This window comes from Ursus arctos, unplaced genomic scaffold, assembly GCF_023065955.2.
Source record: "Ursus arctos isolate Adak ecotype North America unplaced genomic scaffold, UrsArc2.0 scaffold_14, whole genome shotgun sequence".
Taxonomy (NCBI): Eukaryota; Metazoa; Chordata; class Mammalia; order Carnivora; family Ursidae; genus Ursus; species Ursus arctos.
In genome coordinates this window covers 40008395-40033650 of record NW_026622808.1, presented here as the reverse complement: position 1 = coordinate 40033650, position 25256 = coordinate 40008395, and the positions used below count along the sequence as shown (strand labels likewise).

General features: G+C 48.3%; 1 protein-coding gene across 7 annotated transcripts in view; it reads right to left on the bottom strand.

The window, feature by feature from the left end:
* The window catches only part of FLNB (filamin B), a 139355-nt gene that overhangs the window by 46248 nt on the left and 67851 nt on the right, over nt 1-25256 (bottom strand). For all 7 annotated transcript variants that reach the window (XM_026501101.4, XM_044384972.3, XM_026501102.4 and 4 more), the window contains exons 5-20: nt 23579-23697; nt 22654-22731; nt 21331-21493; nt 20108-20305; nt 17390-17527; nt 15705-15831; nt 13766-13902; nt 12295-12488; nt 11235-11348; nt 10276-10419; nt 10010-10133; nt 9524-9684; nt 8390-8480; nt 7925-8094; nt 2878-2995; nt 395-657 (exon numbers count right to left, since the gene is read on the bottom strand). In XM_026501101.4, the coding sequence (XP_026356886.1) occupies nt 395-657; nt 2878-2995; nt 7925-8094; nt 8390-8480; nt 9524-9684; nt 10010-10133; nt 10276-10419; nt 11235-11348; nt 12295-12488; nt 13766-13902; nt 15705-15831; nt 17390-17527; nt 20108-20305; nt 21331-21493; nt 22654-22731; nt 23579-23697 (2339 nt within the window). The remainder of the gene's footprint in view (nt 1-394; nt 658-2877; nt 2996-7924; nt 8095-8389; nt 8481-9523; nt 9685-10009; nt 10134-10275; nt 10420-11234; nt 11349-12294; nt 12489-13765; nt 13903-15704; nt 15832-17389; nt 17528-20107; nt 20306-21330; nt 21494-22653; nt 22732-23578; nt 23698-25256) is intronic.

The window sequence follows — 25256 nt, the reverse complement described above, 5'->3', positions numbered from 1 at the left end:
GAGGTATGTAGCTTCGGCAGGGTGAGGTCACCCCGCGTGCCGGACGCGGGGCTGAGGCCTCCACCGGCAGGATCTCATCTCACCCTTCCAGGCCCACCGTGACGCGAGTGCTGTTATTATGCTAACCAGTGAAGGGACAGAACTCAGGGACGAGGACTCCTTCACCCAAGACTCACCGCCAGAGAGCAAGAGGATGGGCAGTGGGGAGGACACCCAGCTGCTCAAGGGACCCCTCCAGCTGAATTGTAGGAGAGAAAACTACTGGCAGCCGTTGAGAATGGACTTTCCTCAGAAAATGATTTTCTACAGGTCCTGGTCAAGCAGGATTGGTGAAGGACTACAGTGTTATATTTGACAACAGGAGACAAGTGTCCGTACAGAAACGAAAGCTGACCTTGGTGGGATCTGGTGGCAACGAGGCCTCCACCGTGTAGGGGCTTCCAGGCACAGGGTGTCCATCGTAGGTGACGTCTACGGCATACAGCCCCTCCTCCCGAGGGATGAACTTGGCCGTGCTGCTCTCCCGGCCCACCACGGGTGCCACCATGCAAGGCACAACCTTCCTCGAGGGGCTCAGGATTGTCACATCCAGCTTCCCCTGACCTCCTGCCCCCTTCGTGTCGATGGCGAACTCCTGACCCTTCCCAACTTCAACTCCTGGAAAAAGGGGACACACCCAAGTGATGAGCTGGCCCTTTTCAGCAGCAAGAACGACTGAGAGCAGAACAATGAGGGTTCCCTGGACATGACGCATTACCAAGGGCGGATACCAAGGACAAGAAGCAAGACTGAGGCAGGATAATCAGCGTTTACCTGGCTAACAACCAGTACCAGGATAGCTACTAACTCTGATGATATTAATAGCAATGATGGCTGACACTTTACTGATACAATAATGATGGGTTAAAAACCAATAATGGTTGGTTACTTAATGACCGCACTTCATCCCCAGGCCTGAGTACAGCACATCACCTCCTTTAATTTTTACCACAACCCTATAGGGCATTTATTAGTTACCAAGGGCTTCAACAGATGGGAAAACCGAGGCTCCGAGGTTAAGGAATGTGTCCAGGATGCGTCCATACGCAGCAGACCACAAAGGTGGGACCCACGCGTAAATTTACTGGACCCCACAGTCTGCTCTGCCAACTAGTAAATTATAATCTGACACTGTTCTCCCTCCTTTGCTTACTTTTGGTGTTAACTTTATACCAAAACATTCCCATGAGCCAATGTTTTATTTACTAATTCTTGGCAGCAAATTTAAACCCACAGCCAACAAGGCAAAGGTCACAGAGCTGACCAACGCAGGGGCACCGAAGCGAGTCCGAAGAACCCACTCTCTGTACTGCACTGATATTTGAAAGGTCTCTGCAAAACAGGGCCACGGAAAACCCATGTGTTGTATTTGACAAAAAAAGGGAAAGGACTTTGAACCAAAATGACAGCACTGGAAGCATATAGGGCTCCCCCCTACAAGCCAGGGAAATCCTGACTCCAGAGCAGTACAGGGCCTCCGAAACACAAGCAGGGAGGCCTCGGAGCACCATGGCCCAAAGGCTTTTCCTAATCAGCATTGTGCTTTTCCTGGTCTGGAACTGAAGCCTTCGCTGTCTTAGAGGAAGCAGCAGTAAGGAGACACATGAAAGGACTGGCCAGTGACTTTCATATGCTCGGAGCTGGCTGCCCTCCAGGGACAGCTTCAGAGAGCCCATAGCTGGGAGGTGGCCTCATTCACAACTTGTGTGTTTGAGTCACAGGTCAGTGAAGGTGCTCATCGATGGTCCACTGAGACCAAAGAGGCCTGCGCGGGGGGTATGCGCTGAGCCCTGCATGACCCTGAATCAGGTGAATGTGTGCCACGGAGGTGTGGCCGGGTTTCGGCCGCATGGCAGCTTGTGCCAACAAGGGGACATAGGTGTGAATGTTCTCCAAGATGCACTGCTCATGTGCTCCTGTCAAAAGGCAGGCAGCAGACACACGGGTGTAGCGGCATGACTTTAATGCAAAATGAACATTGCCAAATGTCTGCTGTGGGTGCGTATGCACGTACAGAGGTAGAGAGGAGGTCTGGAAGGATAGAAACCGAGCAGATAACTTTGATTCACCCTAGGAAGAATAAGAGGTGAGGGAGAGAGTGGAGTTTGCTCTCAACGGTGGTGTTTTTTAAGAAGAAAATGGATTTATGCAAGAAGAGAACTTTATGATTACGTGTTGAACTTCGGAAGCTGAGTGATCAGTACATCAGTGTTCATATTCTACTACCGTCTTTACTTTCCTACGTTTGGAATTTTCCCTAATACAACAAATGAAAACATTTTAAAATAAATGAGATGAGCTTATACTAACAAGATACCTACCAAGCTAAAATATGGGGGTAGGGGTGGGGGTTGCATCAGAGTCGCGGTTTCTGAGTGCCAGGGGGTTGGCTTTTAAGCTCGACTGTCCACCCTCATGTGGCTCCTGTGGCCAAGGACAGCTAGCACGGTACAAAGTCACCAGAAGGCAACACGTCCCAACTTCCCTTTGCAATGAAAACATCCAGCTGCGATGCCAGCAGTTACTGAGGGTTGACGACGTGCCAGCCCCTGAATTATGAGCTCATTTACCTTTCAAAATATTCCCATGAATGTCAGTGTTCTTGACCACCCCTCCCCCACTGTCCAAATGAGGAGACAGAGGTTCAGGGAGGTTAAGCGCATATAGGGTCACAGGGCGACCCCCGCTGCGTGGCTCCAGTTCACACCCACGTCTGTCCTACTGCAAGATCTCTTAAGGCAGAGTTTGCTTCCCTGCAAATTGTCTTTGAAAGAAATCTAACTGGCAGCCCCGGTGGGTGGTCTTCAGTCACCCATCTCCCCGCATCCACAAACTTACTGTTTTCCAGCCCATTAATTTTGATCTTGCTCAGATCCAGCGGAGCGGCCACGCCCACGGTGAAAGGGCTTTTAGGGATGGGGTCGCCTCCATACGTCACCAGCACCTGCATGCTGCCCTGGAACGAGAGGAAACAAGTGCACCTTTAGGCACCAACATCTAACTTGCTGTTTATCTTTATTTTATTTTTTTTTAAAGATTTTATTTATTTATTTGTCAGAGAGAGAGAGCACAAGCAGGGGGAGCAGCAGGCAGAGGGAGAAGCAGGCTCCCTGCAGAGCAAGGAGCCTGATGTGGGCCTCGATCCCAGAACCCTGGGATCTTGACCTGAGCCAAAGGCAGCCGCTTAACCAACTGAGCCACCCAGGTGCCCCCGTAACTTGTTGTTTAAACCTGCCTTCCAGATCTTTCATTCTTCCAGAGACACGGGGCACTTGACACCAGCAGATTTAGAGACACCATAGACATAAGACATCTCTAAGCTTCTGGTCCCGCGGCACAAACAACCGAGAGTTAGATAAAACCAGAGCAGCGAAGAACAGCAGGGGCGACTTAATAAGCATACTGTACGCTACGCTTTTAACCATTTCCTTGACTCGATCTGCAAACAGTCTGATGAGGTGGTTCCCACTGTCGTCCCCGTTTTTCCAGGAAAGGAAACTACAGCTCAGTGAGGTAGAGTCACTTGCCCCAAATCCCAGGCCTGGTAAGTGTGAGAGCTGGACCTCATGGCCACGGCGCCCAGACCCGCGTCCCAGCTGCTCAGTCACGCTACCTCCTGCCCAGCACACACCTGACCCCGGCCATGGGCAAAGCTGCTGGCTCCGGGAGCCTCTCCCTGAACAAATCCAGCTCTTTCTTCGTCTCAGAAATCAATTTCAGGCCACTAGACTGTGAGAGGGATTTGCACACTAGTGCAGCCTCCAAACTCCCACATGTATGTCAAGGAAAGAAAGGCTGCAAGTGTGAAGGGAATCCGGCCTGTGGGTTTGGCAGGCCCCGTGTTCGCAGCCCCGGGGGCCATGGGAGCGCGGTATGCGGTTCTCCTCCGCCGGTCCCGGCCCACTCCCTGCTGGCTTCCCCTCTCCCGTCGGCTAAGCAACCCCTCTGCCAAACCCAGGCTCCAAGAAAGCCCACGACCGTCTCAGTAGACAAAGCCCTCCCTCACCTCAAACACCCCGGGCATAACGTAAAAGGCCGTGGCGGGAGAGATGATGCCCCCCAAGAACCCAGGGGGGGCTCACCAGAATTCAGGCTCTACTGAAAGCTGTCAGCGATCAAGTGTTAAATGGGTGTAGCTTTTGGCCCACATATATTTTCTCACAATGCTTTTCATAATAAAAAAGGGGGGCAAAGCCAAGAAAAAAATTGGTCGCATCAATGAAGAAGGGAGGACTGATTCTCCAGGATTTATTGGCACTGCACACAAACCCACTGGCCCCCTGCCTCGAGGGTGTGACTTTTCATGGTAGAATGTGCACGGGTCGGATCCAAAAGAGCTGAGAGCCAGCCCAGGACAGAACAGGTCTCCTCTTTGTAGTAAGAAGTCAGGGAGTGACTTGTGGCTTCAGCTACCATGGCATTCCCCTCATGCCAGCTCTTCCCAAGCTTCAATTTGCCCGCAAGCCCCTAACTCCTTGAGGGAGAGGCCTCATGGCTGACACTGGGTCATGGAAAAACCTTCTCCACCAGCCCTGGAAGTCTTCTGATTGCGTCTCCGGAGGGCCACAGGAGAGGGAAAAGTCCTCTTTCAGTTTTAAGTCTATCCATCCCATAAAAGAAAGTATGTTCTCATTACCAGTCATAAAAAAAGCAAAACAAAAACCCAGAGAGAGGAAATGAACACTACCTCAAATAACCTAATAAGGGGGAGGAAGAAATCTTAAGGGACTTACACCTGCAATGGCCTATAGCACTTTAAGGTTTCCTCTGGGGCCCCGCTAAGGAACGGACTGTGCTTTTCCCCCAGAGGGGGAGGGGGAATGACATCAGGAATGTCTGAACAGACTACTGGTGCATTTCACGACCTTGCTGACTGCAGGACAGTTTTATTCTCTCCCCTCTGCGCCTCTGAGACCTTAATCCCACCCTGTACAACACACGAACATAGACTCCGACCCAAGAGCTCAGGCGAGGACAGGATCAAGTGAGCTACCCACAGTCCCCTCCTCCAGAGATCCCCGGGACAGGCAGGGAGGCTCAGTGAACCCACAGGGTCTCCTCGAGGCACCCCCAGGAAGTATGTGGGGTTTTCGATTCCCAGTGGCTTCTGACCTGGCGGGTCATGGAGCTGCTGCCATCAGCTTCTCAAAGCACTCGCTCAATATGAGGACATATGGGGTGAGAAACCCAAGTCTGTTGAGGTCATGGACAGCCGAGAGCACAGAAGGCAAAATCCTTGGAAGAATATGGCACTGTGTGATCTCCCTTCCATAAAATCAAGCCTTTGTCTGACCTTTGGGAGGATCCTCAAGCCCCAACCCAACCAGTGACACTCCACCAAGGCAAAAAGAGCTCTGACCACTGCCTTCCAACAAGACCATGACTGGTCCACCGCAGGTCAGCAGGCATCTTCAAGCTGTGGCCCAGAGACCCCGCAGGGGACAGCTCCTCACACAGCATGGTCTGTATTCTGAGGGCAACACGCTCCCCCTGGGCCAGGACCCACCACTGTCTCTCCACACACACTAAACAACTACGTTTCCGGATCGTTCCAGCCTGTTATTCCCTAAAACCACCACGAGAAGGTGCACCTCTGGGCATCCCCTCAAAGTATGCTCCCTGCCTCCATGTTGGGCACGGCCTTCTGGGCTGACCCAGGCCTCTTAACCACATCCATGGGCACAGCTCAAAAGGCAAGCTTATTTAACCCAATCTTGAGCAGTATGCCGCTCTTTAGAAAAGACAGATCAAAGGTGGATGAGGACGTGTTGGCCCCACTGTCCCTACAAAGTTCTTCTCTTGTCTCTGCTTGTGCATAGAGGCTCAACTTTGTGTATTCATGCTTTAAGCCACAAATCCAAGTGGAGAACCTACAGCATCAGGCCTGTGCTCAAGACCGGGGATGGAAAGATATATGTGACATACACATACAGGACATGGTATCCCATCCTCGGGGAACTCGCAGTCCAAGAGAAGAAATTCAATCTGTTTTCTTTGCCAGAGAAATATGCAGAACTCCAAGTTGCCCAAAAAATGAAACCGTAAACCATGTTCTAAACACTAAACAAGAAGGACCAGAGAGGCACCAGGCGAGCCATTCACACTGGAGGCAGGCACTGACACCAAGACTGCCAGGCTCCCTGGACATATGACACACAGCATTTGAGCAAAGCCCCAGGTGGCCACTGAGCCTGCTGACAAACCTGCTGCTCTCCAAGAAATGGATGAACTTGACCTTGGGGTGACTTCGAAGTAAGACACCTCCCTCTCTAGTCCACCTCTGCCCCCAAATGGCAGCTGGGGTGTCCAGGGCAACACGTTCTAAAGCCCTTTCTACAGGTCCAGGTCAAAACCTGACTCTGTCTTAATGTCTGCAACTTACTTTCTAGTGGTTCAACCAAAACCCAAAAAGGTTTATAGACATAGGACAAAGCAAGATGTTTTTAGAAGAGTCTAAGACTTTGTGACCTCGACCAGTGTGCATGGCCATGCTTTCTGGTAACTTTTCCTAAGGAATGGGGAGAACTGGCAACAAGGATGATGTCAAGCTTGTGCCCCCAATGGTGAGGCTCCTGCCAGCCCTCTGAAGCATCAGCAAGAAAATAATTACCCACTAGCATTGAGTATCCTGATGAGAAAAGAGTATCATACCTACAAAAGTATTTTTACCATCACTAATAATGAACCCCTTGTTAAGGTAAGAACAAAAACCACAGGAAGAAGCACATCTGGATATATGAGGCCACAGCTGTACTGTGGCATACAAGAACTCACCCTGGAGAACCTCTCCCACCTCCAAAGAGTCCATCTCCAAGGACATGTAGCCCCCAGTGCAAGGGGACACCTGCACTGGACCCCTCGTTCCTTCCCACTAGACTCTGGGCAGCTCCTCACTGAGGGCCAGGCAGGAGTGATGCTTCTCTCGTGGTGTTCTACAGAAAGCATCCCCCCTGTTCTCGCACAAAGGTACCTCACACCAGGGGGACTATTTTCCTCAGGAAAGAAGAAATCTGAGAGGTTTGGAATGACTCTGTAGAATGCTATGCGTAAAAAAAGTAAAATCCAGGCTTTTCTTCTGGGTTATCTGCTCTCACACCCCAGAGGTGTGGCCATGAAGCAAAACTCAATTTTGAACAAATTAACGTGAATTCATATAGAAAAGTCATTTTTTAGGTGCTTCTTGCCTAAAATAATCAAGAGCAAAATAGCCTGGATCATAAGATCCTGTCTGCGTTCCTGACTTTGTAAAAGGGGACAATCTGAGGCCCTAGATGGTATTTCGGGCCTAAGGGCTGAACTGGCTTTTTGAGCCCGCTCTCCGCTGAGCAGAGAGCCCGATGTGGGGCTCGATCCCGGGACCCTGTGATCATGACCTGAGCCGAAGCCAGGCACTCTTAACTGACTGAGCCACCCAGGCGCCCCTGAACTGGCTTTTTGAGGAGACCCACTCCACCACCTTGTAAAAAGGGCCAGCAAGAAAACAACAAAGGTGCCGCCCTTCCTCCCCTGTGAGTAATTAAGAAAAGACTGAATGAAGGGCAGCTGGTAAGGGTGGGAGAGTGCGTGGAGTAAGAGGAAGATACTAGGTCCTGAATTTCAAGAGCTCACTGTTCCTGCTAAAACCCAAAATGGAAGTGGGAGATTAGGATGGGGAGAGACGGGCTAGCCTCCTGCTTCTTCTCAGGGAAACCTTCAGGCTCTCCTCACAGAACCAACCAGGCCTCTTGCCAGCCCTCCCAGAGATGCTCAGAATGATAGGCATGAAGAGCTGTTGCCCACACAGGAGCACCTCGGCAGAACACAGATCACAGCCTTGGTGTCCTAAGGGCCAGCGCAGCACCGAGGGGGAAGCGGCCAGTGGACAGGGCAATGGGAAGGACCCTACCTGCTGGGTGGGTGTGTATTTAACGGTGTGGGAGTAGTCGTAATTGTCAATGATGTCCAAGTCCTTCACGGCATCTCCAGGGAGGGGGCCGCTGAACTGCACGTTCAGCGGGGCTTTTCCGGCCCCTTTGGTGTAGACCGTGAAGTGGGTTGGTTTCCCGTTTTCCACACCTGGAAGGACAGATTGTGAAGTGAGGAGACAGGCCTGGCTGGAGTGGTTTCACTCTTACAACCAGTCTGACGGGTTCATCAGCACCAGCTCTAGGAAGGCAGTCGGCGACAGGGGCTGGTGCTCGGGAGCACTGCCAACAGCTCGGGCAGCAGCACTGCCCCTGCTGAATGGGAGCCCCAAAAAAACACCTGCCTTGGGTGGAGATGAGTCCCTCAAGGTCCCCGGACCAAACATGCCCATGGTCACTGGCCCTCAGAAGGCCTCCGGGATGGCCTTTCACACATGCTCTCTTACCTGCTTTGCTGAGCCCCGGGCCTTCTGCCTTCACTTTGCTGGCGTCATGGGAAGGGTCAACTTTCACTCTGAAAGGGCTGGCGGGGATTTCCTGTGGGGCGGGGGGGACACTATCTCAGTAGGAAAGCCCCTGAACCGTCTGCCAGAGCTTAGCCTTCTGCCCAATGCAAAAGGGGAGACCTCTGTGACTCTAGCAGGTGGCAGGCAAACTTCTGTCCCCATGGGTCAAGTCTTTGTACTCTAGCCTCAGGTAGGGGTCACCAAGGGTCACTTACAAATGCCTGGACCCCTCCATCACAGGCTTTGACCTGCTTACTGCACAGCTGAAAGAAGGTTTCCTACAAATGAATCTGAAAACTCTGAGCCTTTAACACTGAAGGTTGAGTACTCAGGATGCAAATGATCCTACTAAGAATAAAACCCAAAATGACAATAACATATAGGGTTGAGGGAAAGGACACATCCTCAGGTACAGCTCGGAGCTAAGGTTTGGGGAATTCGAGGAACTGATCAGAAACAGAAGGATTATAATTCTTCACAAAGAATGGTGCAGATTATGAGAATAAAGGCAGAAGAGGTTAACTGGATGAAGTCAACTCAACACCGACACCTTCAGGCACAGAACTTTCTCCTGAGATTCCTATTCTTATGTGAGGTTAATTGGAATCACCAGGATTCCACTGTTTCCTATTTTAGGTACCGCTTGACTTATCCTCACCTCTCACACCTAAATATGAACTCAACTGGAAAGTTCAAAGCTCCTCTCCCTCTCCCTATAAAAGTTTAAGGGCCAAGGCCAAAGCCATTGCTTCAAAGCAGTCGAAGTAGAACACGTCTAGAAGTTCATTATGTTTCAATCAAAAACTTGACGAATGTTTATAATGAACCAGTCTCTTTCCAGAGTCCTCCAATAACCGCTGAATACACTGTGCCTCACTTTTGTTAGAAAATGGCAATAATTTAGTTCTGGGTGCTTTTTCGTTTTTTGGGGTTTTTTTCCCCCCTCATGGTTTTCAGGAACCAGAGAGGACAACCTGAGCAGAATTCTCAAGATGCTGCCCTATCGCTAAAAAAAACAAAACAAAAAGGAAATATGCACACAGGTGGCCAGAAAGAACCCAGGCCCAAACACACCTGAGATGCAAAGAGAACTTTGATAGTGTATCGCCCGGCGGCAGGAGGCACATATTTGACCGTAAACGTGTCGTTGGCGTTGTGAATAATGTCAAAGTCCACGTCTTCCTCATCCTCACTTAACACCCGGGCATCACATTTAATGCCAACGCTGACATCACCTGGAACAGACCAGCTTATGAGCGCACCAGTGTACAAGAAACAGCATGTCCCATGCAATCGCTTCCAGCTCAGCTCAGCTAACACCCCAAAAAAGCAGTTGGGAAGTTTCCAGTAACAAGCCTGACAAAGGGATGGTGCTAAGTCAGGGCTTTGGAGGATTAGCAAAGATCACCAAGGAACTGCCACAGACGCTCATTAGATGAACAATTACCTATTCAGGTGCACTACTTTCTGGCTCAAAGTTCACTGCTCTTCCAACGCTACGAGAAGAACATTCTTCCTCGAGGAGTAGCAATTACCGCACTGGGGGAAGCCCCCTCTCACCTTCTCCAGCCTCAGTACAGTCCACTGTGAAATGCGTAGGCTCATTTGCCTTCAGTCCACTTCGCTCCACGCCTGGCCCAAACACCTTGACCTTCTGGGGATGGCTACCCTGCCCAATACTGACCTAAAGAGAACATGGCAGAAAGTTATAACCAAGTTTTCTTCCACTTGGACCCAGTGACACATTGTTAGTTAGCATGGAGCCCATACCCACCAAAGGACTTGGCTTTTTCCTACAATAGCCAGGATTATGCTTCACAACCTACCCTGTAGGGGCTGTGTGGGATGTTCACGCCTCCCCAGACCACAGCGATGGTGTGCTTGATGGCCTTAACCGGGGTGTACGAGCAGGCGTACGTGCCATCCATCCGGCTCCTCATCTGGATGTCAATGGGCTGCCCTTCCCCATCCTGCAAAAGAGCAGGGGCGAAGAAAAGAAACTGGCCCTCACACGCTCTTCATCAAACAGGGCCACCATGGCTTCCCAAGACCAGCAAGTCACCACCCATCGAACGAAACAGAGAACAACTATGATAGGCACTCTCACACAATGCCATCACCACAGGTGATAAAACACTGCCTGTATTTATTTGTTTTTCATAAGAGCAAATGACCCTAATAGAAAGCCATGGCCACTCAACACTTCTTAATTTGGGGGCGCCTGGGTGGCTCAGTCGATAGAGTGTCTGACTCTTGATTTCGGCTCAGGTCACCATCTCTGAGCCCCGGCATCAGGCTCCATGCTCAGCGGGAGTCTGTTTGAGATTCTCTCCTCCCTCTGCTCCTCCCCCACTCAGGCGTGTGCTCGCACATGCTTGCTCTCTCTCTCTCTCACTAAAATAAATAACTATATCTTTAAAAAAACCTTAATTTTAATTCCTCTGTTTAAATTCAATTAGATTAGATAAACATATTTAATAAATTCTTATTTCCAAACCTCTGGTCATGGCCTAAGGAGCTTTGGCCACACTAAAGGACATGTACAGGGAAATCTGAAATCAAGCCTTGTTTCCAGAGAATACAAATCATAAAGATGAAAAAAGCAACCTGCTTTATATAGTAGAATCCCATTTAATCCTCCCATAACCCCAAGAGATAAACATTCTTATTATTCCCAATGTGTGGATGAATAAACTGAGGGTCAGATGAACTGAGCAACCTGCCATTACAGTGACAGATGGTGTCGCCTGATAATTACCTGCACGGGTGACCCCTGGAAACTCACCTGAGCAAATATCTTTAAGGGAGCTTTTCCAGCATCCTTAGGATCCACGGTGAATTCACACAGGTTGTTGACAATGCACCCAGCTTTCTCCAAACCTGGCCCGTAGGCTTGGACCTGCGGCAGAGGGCCAATAATGATTCTTTCTGTGCATGCCCCCACGAAACCCCTATGTCACGACCAGTGACCAGGGAACAAGATAACAGAACCAGCTGTGTCTGGTTCCACAGTACCTGCGTAACAGGATGGTTAGGGAAGGAAAACGCTCAAGTAGGTTGTAACTCAAAAACTCAGAACAGTATCATTCACCTCCCAGGAGGAAGAAAACTCTCGAAAACCAAGCCCCAAACTAGCCTGGGGCTCCTTGCCTTATTCTGAGCAGGTATAGACAACTTCTAATAACCAGGGCAGAGCTCTCCAGCCATGACCAGCTTCAGTGTTCCCACATTGAGGGGGCTCAGAACCTTTACCACAGACATTCCAAAGGTTTACAGCTTCCAGAGGACAAAGGACCAGCCGTTGGCCAAGGAGAAATAGCAACCGGCCCAGACCGACACCGGCCTATAAACAGCTGCCCGTGTGGGCCAGGGCAGCACAATGGGGGTGTGGAGGCCTCCTCCTAGCAGCCAGGCTGCCTCCGACTCGATGCTGATCAGCCTCCTAAGAGTGTGACAGAAGCTCTTAGAAACACTGCTCCGATTTAAGAGAAGGGAGCTGGGGAGGAAAAAAACACCTTTCATTTATGAAGAGTAGCACTGGGCTAAGGGCTGTCTTTATGCACGTTAGCTCCTTGAATCATCCCGGAAACACTGGGAAGCAGACACTGCTATCATTCCCATTTTAAAGAGAAAGAATCCAGAGTCAGAGAGGTAAGTGACTTGCCCAGCATTAGAAGAGTACGAAGTGGTACTATCAGGGTTCCAACTCAGACCGGTGTCCTTCCTAAGCTCTACATGGCTCCTCACTGCCATCCCTCAGCATGCTGCTTAGGGTCACGTGCTGGGTACCACAGAGAGGGCCAGGAGCCAGGAAGAGAGCCCCAGAACATGACAAACAGACTCACCAGATCCGGGTTGTAGTCTCCCGCAGCCGGGTGGATGAAGGCCATGTATGGGCTGTCCTTGATGTCTTCGTCATCACACATGATGTGAACGGCGTATTCGCCAGGTTCCTTGGGCCAGTACTTGACATCACATGACCCATCATTCTGGTCATCATACTCAATCTTCGCTTGGGAGGGGCCTTCAATGGCAAAGCCTGGGGGACAGGATGAGACGGACCCCCTGGTTGCATGGTGGAAAGAACCTATTCTATGCTACTACCAGCTCACTCCCTCAAAGCAAATATCAGCCAGAAGACTGAAATCTGTGTCCCTTTCCCACAAAACCAAGCCTACTGAGTCTTCAGTAGACGTGGAAGGTTGGATTGTATACTGCTTTTTGGGGTTTTTTGTTTTGTTTTGTTTTAAACATCATCTAACAAGGAAGGTCAACCAAAACCTTAAATCAATGCCCACCCTTTGCCCCATCAAATCCACTTCCGGGCTCTCGTCTGAAGGAAATAATCAAGGATATGCGTAAGCAGTTAGATACAAAGTATATGTACTCAGCTCTGTTTCTACAGGAAAACCGTGGAAATAACTGGAGAGCCTAACGGTAGACATAACCATGCAATCGAATTCCAGAGAAGCCACGGAAAATCAAGACATAGCCTACCATTATCTGAGGCAGGAAGATAGAAAGATTACCCCTAGATATTTTTAGATGAATATTTATATGTGCATGTATAGAAAAAAAGCTTAGAAGAATATGCCAAAAGGTTTAATATCATACCAAAACATTAATTCTTTCTCTAGAAGGAAACACTAAAGCTGATTTCTTCTTTTTCCCAGTTGGCTTATTTTTACTACCTAAAACAGATAGTCATCAAACTGTGGCCATTGGGCCAAACTGACCCACTACCTGTTTCCGTACATAAGGCTTTGCTGGGACATAGCCACATTCCTTCACGTAGGTCCTTTCTCTGGCTGCAGCAAGGAGACTATGGCCCACAAGACTAAAATAATATTTGCTCTCTGGGCCTTATTAGAGCAGGTTTGCTGACCACTGTTCTAAAGTGATCCTATATACATCAGATGTGTATTTCAACTATACTTTTCTGCTCCAAAGAATATTTATTCTCCAAATTTCTAATTTCAGCAAAATTCATTTAATCATCTAAACTCTAAACTCAGAATCAGTCAACAATATTTGCTGAGTGCCTCCTGTGTTCCCAGCACTGTTTAAAGCACAAAATCCACAGAAGGCCTCTACCTTGGGGTTTAGCAGACGAATGAATGAAGAGGCAGAGGGCAACTTGAAGGGCAAGAGGAAAATGAAAACTGCAATCCCACAGCGGTATCAAGAGTTGGACTTGGGGGGTCAGGAGGCCAGAAGGCTAAGGATAATGAGGCTTGGAGGAGGCCCCACCTCTCAGTCTGACACTGGGACCAAGCCTCATGTCATCTCAGCCCTCCAGAAGCTGCTTCCACCTACCTAGAGACCCCACTTCAGAGCCAATAGACTCAACCACGAAGTCCGCCGACCGCCCAACAATCCCACTGTGGAGGCCAGGGCCCCATGCACGAACTTTCTGCATGCCTGCTTCAGGGCCAACTTGAACCTCAAAGGGGCTAGAAGACAAGGAACAAAAAGCATCAAAGACGAGCAAAGAAGGGACTAAATACAGCCATAAGCTGTTTACACATATTTTTTCCACTCCTTTTACCTAGAGTCGCAACGTCCAGCCAAGTCCTTCCTCCACACAGGTGCCCCCACAGCCATTGTTATGTCAACAATATAACGTACTGTGGCTGCCTCGGGGCACTCAGGTGGCCACTAGCTGAGCACTCAAGACACCCTGCCTCATGCTATCCTTCTGATCCTTCACCTTTTGAGTGTAGGGCTCACCAGGCTGTGAGCCCTGGAAGGTAAGAGAGTGCCTACTTTCCTATATCCTGTGTATAGTATATGAACAAGGGGCACCCGGGTGGTGTGGTCGGTTGGGTGTCTAACTCTTGGTTCAGCTCAGGTCGTGATCTCAGGATCCTGGGATCGAGCCCCACACTGGGCTCCACGCTCAGAGTAGACTCCGCTTGAGATTTTCTCTCTCCTTCCCCCTTCGCCCCTCCCACTTGTGCTCTGTCTCTCTAAAATAAGTAAGTAAAATCTTTTTTTTTTTTTTTAAAGATTTTATTTATTTATTTGACAGAGATAGAGACAGCCAGCGAGAGAGGGAACACAAGCAGGGGGAGTGGGAGAGGAAGAAGCAGGCTCATGGCGGAGGAGCCTGATGTGGGGCTCGATCCCGGAACACCGGGATCACGCCCTGAGCCGAAGGCAGGCGCTTAACCGCTGTGCCACCCAGGCGCCCCTAAAATAAGTAAGTAAAATCTTAAAAAATATATTGTAAGAAGAAAACTATTTATTTCACACATGAACGAATGAGCTTTATTATTATTATTATTATTTTAAACGAATGAGCTTTAACTTTAGTGTAGGAGAGTAAAAAAAAGCCAAGGCGGTGCCCGGCTGGCTCAGTTGGTACAGCATGTAGCTCTTGATCTTGGGGGTGAGTTTGTGCCCCATGTTAGGTGTAGAGATTGTTTAAATAAATCTACTTTTATTTTTTATTTTTTTTTTTAAGATTTTATTCATTTATTCGTGAGAAACAGAGAAAAAGAGAGAGAGAGAGAGAGAGAGAGAGAGGCAGAGGCAGAGGCAGAGGAAGAAGTAGGCTCCCCGGGGAGCCTGATGTGAAATTCGATCCCAGGACCTTGGGATCACGACCTCAGCCGAAGGCACATGCTTCACGAACTGAGCCACCCAGGTGCCCCAACTTTAAAAAAAAAAAATCTTAAAAAAAAAAAAAAAGTTTGCTTAGATTCTCAGAACCCTATCATCCAGCTATTTCTCAAGGTAAATGGAATCTATTCAGAGTTTAAAGCTGCCCCAGGGGAGCTGGGAAACACGTGAACAGGGGAGGGTAACTGTGATGCCCGCAGGGCAGAGCTGTAGACTGCGTCCCTGGGCTCCTGACTGCTCTCACGTAGAGAATTTTAATGTAAACCATGGCAGCTTTCACCCCATGGCATTCCTGAACAGAGGCACACATTGAAAGAAAGAGAATCTTAGTTTATATAAGGGTGTATAGACACACAGCCCATTTGCTCTCTATTACTGCTCCTTCTGGCTTCCCTGCCACCCCCAGCCCCAAACCACCAGCATTTGATTTAAAGCAAGGCAACCAAAACCCCAGTGACTTTCTGCTGTTTTTGAGAACAGGCCAAATGTCTGTGTGCTGTTCCGAAAAAAAAAAGAAAAGTTTTCAACAAAGCAATCTCTTTCCCTCCTGCAGCCTGGGAAGCCACTACCGTGAGCCTGCCCTGGGCCGAGCACGTCTCCAGAGAAGACGCAACTCCAGCTGGAGACTCACCTCTTTGGAATGTGGTGTCCCCCCCATGTGATGGCGATGCTGTATTTCCCCGGGGTGCTGGGGTAATACTCGAACGCATAGACTCCATCCAGAAAGCCTTTCTGTTTCACCAGCTCCTCCAGACCCTCTGTGGGAAGAAAGCACACCATCTTTCCAAAGCAATTCCAGGCTCACAACAAGAATCGAAAAGACAAGAACAAAAAGGCAGCAATAGCCATAAGCCATCAGCCGCACAGGGAAGCCAAGTGGGCTGCCTCGGAATGTGACACCCTCAAAACCTGGGAGATTAATCCAAGCCTAAAAATAGACCCATCTCTGCGTTAAAGGGTGGTTTTGGAAAAGGAAGATTTCCCAGCTCACTGGCTTTCGAAGACTCTCTGAGAGCCTTATATAGAGGTGGGGGCCAAGAGGTCCTCGACCTCCTGGGTCTGTGTAAAGACAAATCGAGTCGTATCTTAATTTTTGTTAACGATCATAGCTAGCTGTCTTAGCCTCTCACAGCCGGAGGAGGGACGGAGCCCTTACGAGTATCTGGCATGGGTTTCAGCGTACTGTCCTGGCACATCTTTTATAGAGCTGGACAGCACACGTGAGAAACTCCCACGTGCTATCTATAAGAGGACAGGTTTCAGGTGCTGTTCCACCAACTCCACACCAAGCCATCAGGTAGGAACTTGTTTTATGTGGAGCCCTGAGGTCTGGCTGGGAAAGCCACTTAGTCAAGCGAGAATCCAAGGTCAGGAAAAAAAAAAAAAAAAAGCCTCCTTGACTCCTGTAGCAACAAGCCAGCAGGGAGGGCAGCCCTTGAGCAGCCTGGCTCCAGGTCTGGGCAGTCTAGAACCTTGGCCACCCTTTGAACACAGCCTTCCCCACAGCTTGGTGCTCTGAGATCAAATATTAACTTTCTGGAGCTCAGCGCACTCCCACTCAGCCTGTTGGGGATACAGAGCGGGGGAGCAACGCAGAGGCCACACACATTCCCAGGAGGCACGAGCCCACTGAGGGCTGCTATGCCTGCAGCCAGTAACGCAGTACTGCTGCTCCGTGGCTGGGGCAAACACGGACAGAGCAGACACTCATCCTCACGTCTGCGGCCTCCTTTCCCGAAAAGGGAAGAAGGAGTTGCAGAGTGCAACCCACCCCTCCACGAACAGCATTTATCTACAAAGAAAACTTAATCTTAGGGAATTTTATTTTCCTTCTATAAGCACTGATCATAGTAATTAGGTACTTGGCATAATTTCATAGTCTATAAAATGTAACCTGTAGTGGGAAAATTACTGGCTTTGCAGACTGTGCTTGAATTCCAGCTCAGATGCTTACGAGCTGTGTGACCTGGGGCAAGACCCTTCCTCTCAAGCCCATGTTTCCTCAAATAAAAAATAAGCCACTTCAGGTTGTCATTCCAAGGATAGCACTTCCCAAACTCCATTACATCACTGCTTTTTCTATTCCCAGAAGCATTAATATGGGAGGCTGTCAAGCCACCACTGGTCCCACTGCACCCAGGGCAGACGTAACTAATCGATCACTGCCTCCTTCCCCACGGAGCCCAGATAGCCTCAACTCTTTGACACAGCTCTCTCTGGAATCGATCAAAACTGGCTGTGGGATGAAATCCATACGCCATGGCTGCAAAGCCGGCCCAAGTCACAGCTGAGAGGGGGAAACAAAGGAACACTTACTAGGACCCTTCACGGTGACACCGAGTTCCCCACTTCCAGCTGATTTGGTATCAACCTTGAAGTCTGCAGTCTCCCGGATGCGGATGCCTTTGGGCTGCAAGCCTCGGCCACTGGCCCGGCAGGCATTTGGACTACAGGCTGCAAACACAGTTTTGACATCAATTCAACCTTTCATTCGTTAGAGCTGAGCAAGCCAAGGTAACTTCGAGCCACCCGCCAAGAAAATGTTTGCTCTGCACAGAGAGTCTGCAGCAGCTGCCCGAGGCCAGGGGTCCTGCTCAGGGAGCACACCAGGCTAGCAAATAAGGACACAACATAACTTTGTCCAGCCACACCGCAGAGAGACCGGGGTGGGGGCGGAAGGGGGGGTTACTTTGGCAAAGAAAGAAGGCGAAGCACAGCCTGCATTCCCTGTGCTCCTGGAACCCGCTGAATCCTGGCGTTTATCCTCTCAGTGGTAAAGGAGAGTTAAATCTCATTGCCACACTCAAGGGCCCAGTAATTGGGAAGACCGAACTTTTTCAAGTCTATTTGGAAAATACGGCACTTGAAAACATCTGACCATGTTCCAAACTTTGGATCGGCCATTTCTAAAAGTTGAAATGTGATCGTCTTCCACATGAAAAGCCAGAGGATAGCTCAAAAAGAAACCAGTTCAACCCCACCTCGGCCAAGGCAGACAAACATTTTAGCGCTGTCAGCAGGTAATCGGAATGTGGGTGGCTACAAATGCAACAATTAGCAATAAACACCACTCTCCATTTGACTTCCGGATCTAGTTTAAAAACCTAAAGTCAGAAGTCTAAAACTTAAGGACCAAAGTAGCTTCTAGTAATTTCTTAGGTCCACATGAGAGGTCCACAAAACTACCATTCCATGGGGGTCATTTGAAGGTTGATCAAATGCATCCTTGTACCCTAGGGATTCTTTGCCAACACAGGGAACCTTTTTAAGTATAGAAATGAGAGAGCAGTGGGTAAAATGTCATGTTTACTAAGTAGCTTTTCCTTTCCAAATCTAACGCTGCACATTTGACAGTTCTCTATGCCAGGAGCGGGATCACAGACTCCTGAGGATGAAACTCTTTACTCCACAGAAAGAAGATAATGCCTCCCCTGGTCCCTCCTCCCGGCGATGTCCTCAGCTGGCTATTTGGCAGACAACTGCTTCTGGAAAAGACATGCCCACCGTCTAACAGTTAGAGAGGATTTAGGTGGTTCATGGATGAACATTAGTTTATGGCCACATTTTATGGCAAGTGACATTGGTTTCCCATTGTGAAAGTGGGATGATTCTTTTTAATATAAAATCAGTTAAGTAGCGGAAGTACGTCAAAAGAAAACCCCTATCAATTAAATTCTAAATAGTACAAGTGATGGATGGACACGCCAGAGATGAAAAGCATCGTCCACGAGTGAGAGGAAGTCAGAGAACAGTATTAGAACAGGAAAGCTGTTAAAAATGCTTTCTTGCATTAGGTCAAAGAGAGTTTTGTTTATGAATATGTTGGTTTTATTTTTTTTTCTTTGTCAAAAGGAGAAAAGTTGGTCATACCAGAAATAAGTCACAACAGGATGACAGGACTTCCCGCGGAGGGTTTTAATGTGCCTTAAAAAAAACAACCGAACACTCATGGAAATTCTGAACATCGGTAATAGTCTCAACATCAAAAGGGTAACTGCTCAGTTCATATAAACACTAAATGGGGCTAAAGAAAACCACCAGATTCTCCATCATTTTGAGATGTTTTAGACAGGTTTCAATGTAATTAGAGAGTGGGTTTGGGGTCCAGCTGGACAAGTGTGCTGACGTCCATACTGTCATGTCCTGAGGTCACCAACAGCACGGGCCCAGCTGAAGTGTGCGAGAAGCACAAGAACTGGCATGGAAATCCCACTCAACCAGCCCTTACCCAGTGAGATGCCTTTGGCCCAGTGCTCTCAGTTAGGAAGCCAACAGCTTCAGGGTCCAGGCTGACCCAGAGGCAGGATTCAGAAGAGGAAGCCAGCTCTACAGACGCAGAGGCAGAGGACAGAACAGGGAAAGGCAAGTATTGGTTAGAAAAGGCAGCAGAGTTGGAAAACAAAACAAAAAGAACAACCAAGTCAGAAGGAAAAGGAGTCTAACGTTAGAGAAAAATGCATGATCTCACTGCAGAAGGGGTTTAGCAGCAGGGTCAAGGGGTCAACAGAGACCTGGGTTCTCCTTCTACGGATGCCTAGTCTGTACTGATACCTTAATGTCGTCTAAGCCTCGGTGTCTCCACCTGCAAACTGGAGATCAACACTAGTGCGTGGAACACGCTGGCTGGTGTAATGATTAGATGCAGTGGTGCTGAGTGCATGGCAGCCAGTAAAGGCCAAGCAGTGGGGGTCACGGGGCAGTGCCACAGACGCTAACCTCAGCCACAGGCACCAACAGCCCAAATGGCCTCAGTCCTGCATCTCTCAGGACAACTCTCCTGTATGAGTGTTTTGGGGAGGATTCAATGAGTTAATATAAGTGAAGTACTTAGGTCATTGCTCAGCTCACAGGAAGATGTTAGTATTAATATCTTGAGGACAAGGCAAGCCACTTCCCACCGAAGGGGCCCTGGCAGGAAGGGGACAGGCGTGAGTCCAGCATGGCCCCCACTCTTCTCCTGGCCTCAGAGCCCAGCTGTGCACACAGTCAGCCTCAAGGCCAGAAGCAGGTATAGCTGGCCACCCCAGCACTCACCTTCCCCGACCTGCACGACGAAGGGACTCTTGGGAATGGTGTCCCCTGCGAAGGAGACCTTGACCACATGGGGGCCGGGCTGCACTGGTTTGTACACACATCGATACACCTGGTTTCCTTTATCTTCCACCAGCAATTCCACAGTGTTCTTCCCCTGGGGATCCTGCACCTCAACACCAATGTCACCCACACCAGCACCTGGAAGAGAGCAAGCGTTCCAGGAGCCCAGGTCACCTTCTCAGAACACTTGCTGCGATCAGCGCAGGTGCAAAATGCAGACGGAAGGAGACAGGCGCTCAGAAGGTGCACACCAAGATGCTGACAACTGTTTTCTGGTTAGGGGCGGAGGCTCATAAACTTTCCTTTTTCTCCCATTCTCTATTTTTAAATTTTTCTACATTGAAAAGAAAGGTGACATTTCAAGAACTGTATCATAAAAAAAATTTTTTTAATTGTGTCTTATCATTCCTCCCCCCACCCCGGACCTCGCATAGAATTTGGTCTAGTAGAGATTCTTTTTTTTTTTTTTAATTTCATTTATTTATGAGAGACAGAGAGAGAGAGAGAGAGCACGCACAAGTGGGGGGGGAGGGGCCAAGGGAGAGGGAGAAGCAGACTCCCCACTGAGCAGGGAGCCCAATGTAGGGCTTGATCCAGGATCCCGGGATCATGATCTGAGCCAAAGGCAGACGCTTAACCAACTGAGCCACCCAGGTGCCCCTAGTAGATGATTTTTAAAACTTACTTTCTTTGAAACAGTTATTTAGCCAAGGCAGAAATGTGTACATAAACTGATTGACTATTAATAATCAAAGTCAAGCTTGAGTGTAAGATCTTAAAGAAAAGCTGGTTTGGGGGGGGCGCTTGGGTGGCTCAGTCAGTTAGAGGTGTCTGCATTTGGCTCAGGTCATGATCCAGGGTCCTGGGACCGAGCCCCACATCAGACTCTGCTCAACAGGAAGCCTGCTTCTCCCTCTCCCTCTGCCTGCTGCTCCCCCTGCTTGTGCTCTCTCTCTGTGTCAAATAAATAAAATCTTTAAAAAAAGAAAAAGAGAAAGAAAAGAAAAGCTGGTTTTGAAAAATCTATAAATATAACCAACACACTTGAAAAAGGGTACTTTTGTTGGCAGTGGTTTGATTTAAAAGACAAAAGGTCAAGCATCCCAAGCCTGGGGTCCCGGAGGATTATCTCAGGCTCCGGAAGAAAGCCTGACCCACAACACCTGCTGTGTAGATGTCGAAGTAGGTGGGCTTATTGGCGATGTTGCCGGCAGCTTCCACGCCTGGGCCTTTCGCGCTGACTTTACTGGCATCTCCCTGCGCCTTGTCGACATTCACTTCAAATGGGCTCTTGGAGATGTGCTGTCCTGCAAAGAGGACTGTAACCTACGAGTGACAGATAGATGTGATATAATCACTTCTCCCTGCCCAGGGAGACCCCATCTCAAGCCACATGCATTGACAATCTTCTCTTCCATCCTCTTAACTGTCCACACAAAGGTGGCTGGAACCAGGAGCTCTGGTTAAGTGGCCTGAGTAGGACTCCCACCTGGCTCCATCCACCACATGGCTGGGTCTGGGACATTATGCCTTTAGCGAACTGAAAATGCTTACATCAGGTAAGTGTGGCCTCTAGAATAGGAGGCGAACCAATACTTCTTTCTACTTGAATCTGTAGACATTGGACCCTTGAAGGCAGCTGCAGAAGGGGCCACTGTCCCCCCAGAGTACAAAGCATAGTTCCAGGATTTCAAACCTAGAGTCAAAATGTTTTTCAAGGGACCAAGATCATTCATGTGAGATACAGTATAGATTTTTATCTAAAATCTGAGTCAGTCCTCATCTTTTAAATTTTAAGGGGTATGGAGTTGGATTTCATATGAATCGAATAAATTAATTATATCATAAATGTTCCCTTCAAGTTGATTTTTTTTTTCCAAATTCCTGATGTCCTCAGGGTTTAAGAAAAATCAATAGCCATGATTCCAGGTGAATTCACTAAAGGCCAAGATAGTAAGTACAGTCTGTGTCTCAAAATATTGGCATGGTACACAGGGATTGACCTGTGTGTGCTGCTGCAGGCTTTCTTTTAAGGAAAGGGACACTCCTGGATCACTCTACTCTGTTGCAAGACTCCCTGGACCCCTGTCCTATAGGCCAACTAGACACCCACTCAAACAGAACTCAAGATGTTGCCGAGACAAAGGGCCTGGGGGCTAGACCCCCACCATTTCTCCAGGTGTGTGACTGGGCCATTGGCCTCAACTATATTCAACTGGCCCTCTCCACACTCAGGCTTCAATACGGATAGACTCTCCAGAACACCCCAAAGGGGAATATCAAGAAAGTATTGAAGACAACCCACAGCTTAGCATCTATACCCCAGATGTGTAGCTATAACCATTTGTTACCCAGACGGAGTTAAAAACAATCTTATATTGCAAAGAACTGAGTAGAATTCAACCTTCCTAAGATATCCTCTTACACACATACTGACACAAGCCCCGAAGAGCAGTCCAAGCAACAGCCATGACATCTCATCTTACTTTGTGCAACCCGGTGACCTTGGGCAGATACTCCACAGAGTATGTCTTGTTCTTGTCGCTGTCGGGGGTCACCTGTGCCTACGACAGAAAATGAGCAATAGTTAGAGAAGGTGCTGGGTGTCAGTAAAAGTATGCCGTGCCAGCCAAGGCCCCGTGGTGAGTTGCCAGGTCAGGAACCTGTCCTGGCTATGTCCCGCCCCACCACGGCTGAAGGATGTCCCAGGAAAGCGGCAGCCGAAAGTCACAGAAACAGAGTCATGTGGCCCGACTGTATAACCAAGTCATAACTCCCCATTGTCCCAGGGCTGGAACTCAGTAGACGAGAGGGACCATAAAGCAAGTCACTTCAACCTTTGGTGGCTCAGTAATTATTAAGAGCTTATGAAATGCCAAGCCCAGTGTCAGGTACCAAAAAGAAAACAAAACAGGTATAATCCCTGCCCCAGGGGGAGACACAGACCATATGCCAGTAAACTTAGAATTTCAGATGGTGCTAAGCACTAGGAATAACATTGAGTCTTAAGAAAGTAAGTAGAAGGGATGGCCTTGAGGGAGGAACCAAGGATAGTCAGCCTGGAAAGACAGTAAAGCATCAGTTTTGTTATTGTTATTTTGGGCATGAGCATCTAAAACCTCAATTCACAAGGCCTTTGCTAAATCCAAAGTATCCTTTGTTTTGTTAAACATTATAAGAAAACAAAAAAACGAAAAAAAAAAAAAAAACCCACTGTGTCCTTGGGTATCAATTTCTATTACCTTACAAGGCACAGCCCTTGGGCAACTACTTTGACTGCTCTAAGCCTCAGGATTCTTTTGGTAAAAACCAATTTTTGTTGTGAGCTTTAATGAGGAAAGTGGAAAGCACGGTCCCTGGGCCTCTTACAAGCCCCAAAAGTTCCGTGGAATGGAGCATCTTCCAACCTACCTCCTCTTTGTTCCCTTCTGGGTCCTCAACGAACACCATCACGTCTCCTTGCCCAGCACTGATGGTGTCCACAGTGAACTTGGCCGGCTGTTTCACCATGTTTCCTGTAGGCTCGATTCCTGTCAGGTTTACACAGGCACATTACAAGCGGGGTGGGGCTTTGACATAGACCATTCATCACCCACCATGTTTCCTTCAGGGAACTGAGAGATGGGACCCAGCCCTGCAGCTGCCATGTGGGAGACAGGGACGCCTGTGACGAGGATTATCAAACAGGTCAAAAACCCTAAATTTGTCCTTGTTATTTTATTTTATTTTAAGTTTAATTTTATTTTACTATTTAAGTAGGCTCCATGCCCAGTATGGAGCCCAATGCAGGTCTTGAACTCACGACCCTGAGACCAAGACCTGAGATCAAGAGTCAGATGCTTAACTGACTGAGCCACCCAGGAACCCCTGTCTTTGCTATTTAAGTGATATCTGAATCTGAAATATTCAGAGCAATTCAGTCAGAAGTCTATACAACCATGAAAAACAATACAGTAACTACGAGTGGGGTTTGCCCTGAGGGAGATAACATGGAGGAAGGAGGAATGAGGTGTGGGAGAGCAGTTCATTTTTCATTAAAGACCATTTTGCATTACTTGAAATGCTTAAAAATGTCATTCGATCAATATTTTTTAATTAAACTATTTATTTCAAGATGATTGAGCAAATTAATTTGAGTGATTTGCATGGAGGTGAAAGAAATAATACCTTTTCTCCAGTTCCGCAAATGGTTACACGGTACAAAACCCTAGTAGCGTATCACAAGGATCCTAGGCTTGACACAGTCAGATCTAGAACATTTCCATCCCCACGGGGATCCCTCATGTTGCCCTTTTATAGCCATACACACTCCCTCCCCACCCTACCCTCTCCTTACCCCAACAACCCCTAATCTGTTCTCTATCTCTATGATTTTATCACTTCTACAACGTTATATGAATGGACTCCCACATTATGCAACCTTTTCAGGTTGGCTTTTTCCACCAACCATGATCTTTTGTAGATTCATCCAGGTTGGTGCCTCTATCAACAGTTGTTCTTTTATTGCATATTCCACGATATGAATGTACCACCACGTGTTTAACCATTCACCCACTGAAGGACATCTGGATTGTTTCCAGTTGTCTATTACTGATAAAGCTGCTATAAACATTCGTGTACAGGGCTGTGTATGAACATAAGATTTCATTCCTCTGGGATAAATGCCAAAGAGTGCAACTGCTGGGTTGCAAGGTAGTTGCACCTTTAGTTCTTTTAAACAAACTGCCCAACTGTGTTCTCAAGCGGCTGCATTCCCACCAGCAATGGACGAATGATCTGGATCTGCTTTCTCTGCATCTTTGCTAGCATTTGGTATTATCACTACTTTCTATGTTAGCCATTCTGATAGATGCATAGTGATTTTAATTTGCATTTCTCTTATGGCCAGTAACACCGACCATATGCTTTCATATGCTTCTTCGCCATTTGTATACCCTCTTCCGGGAAATGCCTGTTCACATCTTTTGCCCATCTTCTAACTCGATTTTTTTACCTACTGAGTTTTGAGCATTCCTTACATATTCTAGATACTAGTTCTTTGTTGGGTATGTGGCTCTCAAATATTTTCTCCCAGACTTAGGCTTGTCTT